The sequence below is a fragment of the Suricata suricatta genome, chromosome 3 (assembly GCF_006229205.1).
Source record: "Suricata suricatta isolate VVHF042 chromosome 3, meerkat_22Aug2017_6uvM2_HiC, whole genome shotgun sequence".
Lineage (NCBI taxonomy): Eukaryota > Metazoa > Chordata > Mammalia > Carnivora > Herpestidae > Suricata > Suricata suricatta.
Genome location: NC_043702.1, coordinates 175,161,685 through 175,166,551, shown reverse-complemented (window position 1 = coordinate 175,166,551; position 4,867 = coordinate 175,161,685). Strand labels below are relative to the sequence as shown.

General features: G+C 62.2%; 1 protein-coding gene across 4 annotated transcripts in view; it reads left to right on the top strand.

The window, feature by feature from the left end:
* The first annotated feature begins 457 nt into the window (after window positions 1-457).
* IL6R (interleukin 6 receptor) overlaps window positions 458-4,867 on the top strand; it is a 17,303-nt gene continuing 12,893 nt past the window's right edge. For 2 of the 4 annotated variants that reach the window (XM_029936070.1, XM_029936068.1), the window contains exons 1-5: window positions 458-921; window positions 1,322-1,445; window positions 2,398-2,579; window positions 2,778-2,944; window positions 3,308-3,449. In XM_029936070.1, the coding sequence (XP_029791930.1) occupies window positions 591-921; window positions 1,322-1,445; window positions 2,398-2,579; window positions 2,778-2,944; window positions 3,308-3,449 (946 nt within the window). In that variant the 5' untranslated portion in view covers window positions 458-590. Of the gene's footprint in view, window positions 922-1,321; window positions 1,446-2,397; window positions 2,580-2,777; window positions 2,945-3,307; window positions 3,450-4,588; window positions 4,862-4,867 lie in introns of those variants that run through there. The other 2 variants (XM_029936071.1, XM_029936069.1) reach the window with 2 other exon arrangements.

The window sequence follows — 4,867 nt, the reverse complement described above, 5'->3', positions numbered from 1 at the left end:
CTTGAACTCAGGACCGTGAGTTCAAGCCCCACTTTGGGTGCAGAGATTACATAAAAAGGAAACAAGTCTTCAAAAAAACCCATGTTGGGTGGGTCTGGGCTTCTAAGCATAACCTCATTCAGCCCAGATGGAAGTCGTTATGTGGACCAGACATGCCTGTCAGGTGCCCGCGGCCCACACGCTGGGCTGCATGTTCAGGCATGAAGCTCAAGGACACGTGTGACACACGTGCACCCTCGGGTCCGAGTCCCTCTCGGGCAAGTGACCTGGAGCCACGTGAGGAAGTCGACAGCCACACTGTGACACAGAAAACACTGGAAGGGACCCACGCCCCCCTCAACGTGGGATGGGAGACAGGGTGAGGGAGCCCTCGTCCGCCTGGGGGTGGGGGACGGCCTCGGCTGAGACCCGAGTAGGAAATCGTGAGGGGAGAGGGGTGGGTGGGGGGCCAGGTGGCGGACGCTCCCGGGCGCCCGGCCTCACACTGGGACAGTGGCGGCCCTGGACAGGTTTTCTAGCCGACGGGTCGGGGGCCGTGGCCGCAATGGGCCGAGGCCGCTCTGACCTGGGCCCGCGGACGGACGTGGGAGATGGCCAGTTCTGACTCTGGGGCTGCTCGTGTCAGAAGCAAAGCCCTTCCAGGTTGCTGTGGGCTTACGGGGTGTCCTCCATCCCCAGAGGTGCCGAGTGGCGCAGTGACTGCCTGGCCTGGGGCCAACGTGTCCCTGATCTGTCCGGGCGAGGAGCCGGGAGGTGGTGCCACAGTCCACTGGCTGCTGGGGACCCTGGGCTCCCCGCAGGACCCTGCCGCTGGCAAGGGAGGGAGGCTGCTTCTGAGGTCAGTGCAGCCCAGCGACTCTGGAAACTACTCCTGTTACCGGGACGGCCACCTGGCTGGAACCGTGCACTTGCTGGTGGAAGGTGAGTTGTGGGCTCAGATTTCCCCCCCCGCCCCCCCCCGCTGTCCCTTTAAACTCCTGTTATTTCTTTGGCCCAACACTCTCAGGGGAGGACCACCAGCAATGAGACAGAAGGAGGCTCCCCGTGGGGAGGGGGCAGCTGGCAGGGACCCCTCCTCGCTGGCCTGAGGGGTTAGGCTGAGTGGGAGGGGGGGTTAACAGCCTGTGGCCTGGAGTGCTGCTCCTCCACGGCTTAACCTCTGTGCCACCTCTGTGCCCTCAGCGTCCTTGCTGGCAAATACGGTTCATTTCCTACCTTACTCGGAATTGTTACTGAGATCTTATGAATGAGTGTGTGTCTGGGGGGCTGCTGTGTGGCCTCAGGGCCGTGCCCCCTCACCCTGGCCACGCCCTTCCTGCAGCCCCCCCCGAGGAGCCGCAGATCACCTGCTTCCGGAAGAGCCTCCTGGGCAAGGTGGCCTGTGAGTGGAGTCCTCAGAGCCCCCCGTCCCCGACGACCACGGCCACACTCCTGGTGAGGAAGTTGTGAGTATCAGCCTCTCCAGCCTCACTGAGGCCGGGGCCTGGCAGGTGGCGGCTCTGCGGGATGGGGAGGCGGGAGCAGGGGGGCGGCGGGGCCGCAGCTCACCCGGGGGTCATTTTCCCTGGTGAGCTGGTGGAGGAGCTGAGGCCGAGAGACTGATTGACCTGGTTAAGGTCATCTTGCTGGCAAGGGGCTCGGCCTGGAATCAAGTCCCAGCCGACCTGGTTTTATTCAAAATGCCAGATTTCAGACATTGCCCCAGGGAGGAGCTGTCCCGATGTCCCGCAGTCCCAGTGAGAGCCTTTCTCAGGCTGCGTCCATTAGACTGGCGGGAGAGGAGTAGGTTGGGGGGGGGGGGGCTCTGGGACTGGAGCGGGAGGTGGAAGACGCTGGAAACTGCCCTGTGCTTAGTCATTCTGGGCCCCGTGGTGCAGGCCTTCATAGCGAAGTCTGAGCGGACCGTCTTCGGAGGCTCAGGAAACCAGAGCAGTGACCTGCAGGGGGGTCCCGAGTGTCGCGCCTAGCGTTAATGCCTGGGGCTCCGCATAGAGCTGCCTGTGGCCGTTGCATCACTGCCCCTGGGGAGAGTCAGAACCTTCCAGAACCCGCAGCTGGGTTGGGCGGGTGAGGGTGTGGGGCCGGGCAGGTGCAGGCCACTCAGTGCAGAGGGCTCCCACTCCTCTCCAGCAGGGGCTGGCACCACCCCTGCACCCCTCCTGAACTGGTTGGGGGGGGAGCCGCCACAGGGCCCCACGCCTACGGGATCACTCAGACCGCGGAAGAGGCGCGTGCACATGTGGGCACCCTCCCCCGTGTGCTTTTTTTGTGAGAGCCTGGAGACCTGGAGGGGGGAGGGGTGCAGAGCTTGCAGGAAGCGGGTGTCCAGGCCCCCCGCCCCCTCCCCTCCCAGAAGGGGCCAGAGCTGGTGGTGAGGCTGCGGTGTCCTGTGCGCAGTGGGACCAGGCCCACGGGAGACTCGGAGCAACCGTGCTGGTACTTTCCGGGGCCCCAGACCTTCTCCTGCCAGCTGGCAGTCCCCGAGGGGGACAACTCCTTGTACGTGGTGTCCCTGTGCGTCACCAATGCCGCCGGGAGCAAGTCCAGCCGACCCCAAACGTTTGAGGGCTACGGAGTCCGTGAGTAGGCTCTTCGGGACCCCATCCTCCGCTGCCCCTGGTCTCTGACTTCGTGGGGGGCAGGGCGGGGCTGCCTCTGGGGGCCACTCCGTCTTCACCTTCCAGGGGCCCTGGGGGCGGGGCCGGGCTGGGGTCCTGTTGGGTCCTCACTCCACTCCCGCTGTAGCGCGAGCTCTCCCCGCCCCCCCGTCCCCCCAGTGCAGCCGGACCCGCCCGTCAACGTCTCTGTCACTGCTGTGCCCGGAAACCCCCGCTGGCTCAGGGTCACCTGGCAGGACCCCCCCTCCTGGAACTCCTATTTCTACAAGCTGCGGTTCGAGCTCCGATACCGGGCGGAGCGGTCAAAGACGTTCACAACATGGATGGTAAATTCTCCCTTTACTTGAGGACGGAGAAGGGCGCTGGGTCCCGCTTTGTGACTCACTACCCTAGTGGCCGTGGGGGAGTCCCTGAATGGATCCGAGCCACCGCTGTCTCGTCTGTCATATGGGAATGATGAATGATGACATCAGGCCCCTCCTCTTTGCGGGCCTGTGTGGGAGGGTGCGGGTGACCTGGGGGGGCTCCCCGGGTGTCGTGGTGCGGTCTCCTGCTTCTGTGGGCGTGGCTCACGGCTTCCGACCGCGGGGGGCGGGGCGCGGGGGACAGAGTAGCTCAGCCCCGCGCGGTGAGCGGGCCCGAGGCCGCGCGGTCCCTGGGTGCCGCCTGACCAGCGCCCCTGCCCCCAGGTCGAGGAGCTGGAGCACCACTGCATCATCCGCGACGCCTGGAAGGGCACAAGGCACAGGGTGCAGCTCCGGGCGCGGGAGGAGTTCGGCCTGGGCTCCTGGAGCGCGTGGAGCCCCGAGGCCGCGGGCTCCCCGTGGACAGGTACTGCGTGTGCGCGGAGGGGGTCCCGGCCCGACTGCCCAGGCTTGCTGTCACTGTGTAGCGAGTCCCCCCAAACCCGCGCCGAGACGGCAGCTGCCAAGGAAGCAGGCCGCGGGGCCCGGGGGCACGTGCTGCCGGCGGTGGCTGTCTCGGTCCTGCCGTCCTGTGGTCCCGGGGTCCCGGGCGGGGGGATCGCGGGCAGCGGGGCGGGGGGAGGGGGTGGTGCTCAAAGAATCTGTGGCTGTATTTAGGGAACCACAGTTACTATTATTTCCTATTTAAAGAAAGATATTAAAGATAGTGGCGCCTGGGTGGCTTAGTCAGGTAAGGTCCCACTTTGGCTCAGGTCCTGATCTCACCATTCATGGGTTTGAGCCCCACAGCTCAGGGACAGCTCGGAGCCTGGAGCTGCTTCAGATTCTCCCCTGATCATGGGCACTCTGTCTCTCTATCTCTCTCAAAAATAAACAAACATTAAAAAAAAAAAGATGTTATAATCGCACAGTTGGTGGGTTTGAGCCCGGTGTCAGGCTCTGTGCTCAGAGCCTGGAGCCTGCCTCCGATTCTGCCTGGCTCTCTCTGCCCTTCACCCGTTCATGCTCTGTCTCTCAGAATAAATAAATGTTTAAAAAAATGTTAAAGGTAAAAATAATTGCCTTTGGGGAATGATTGAAATTACTGTGGTTGTGATAGACCATGAAAAATTCCACAAAAATATGAAAAAAATTATTATCAGTGTTTTCGCTGCTGCGAGAAAACCCATGAGGACGTTTTCTAGGCTTCTTTCCTTTTCTTAAATACGAGCGTGTGGGAGGAGGGGGGACTGCTGGGAGCTTTCCCACGTTATTAAATATTTTTAAAAAATGTTTAGTAACTTCATGGTTGATGGTTTTTTAATGTTTCTTTATTTTGAGAGAGCGGGGGAGGGGCAGGGGGAGGGAGACCCAGACTCTGAAGCAGACCCCACACCGCCAGGGCAGAGCAGGACGTGGGGCTTGAACCCATGAGGCCGGGATCACGACCTGCGTGGAGATGGAGAGTCGATGCCCAGCCGACTGGGCCATCCAGGTGCCCCCAGCGTCCCATTTTTGTAAGAAAAATTCTGAAATTTTTCTCGGGTTCATACATTCTCATGGCAGAGCAGCAAAGCAGAACTTGTCGGGACTGTGGCACTTGGCCTCCTCGCGCCGTTTCCAGTCCCACTTTGCCACAGGAAGCTGCTGGCCTCTGGCTCCGGCTCCGCTGCCGCTGCCGCTGCCGCCGCCGCCGCCGAGCGCAGAGCAGCGGTCCCGCAGGCTGTCTCGTGTTTGTCCTGAGAAAACAACTTGCGATGTCTTGAGAAGTCTCTGGATTCCGTGCTGGGGAGGCCAGACCCAGGACGGGGACTTCTTGCATCACAGTGTGTAGAGTGGTCTTCC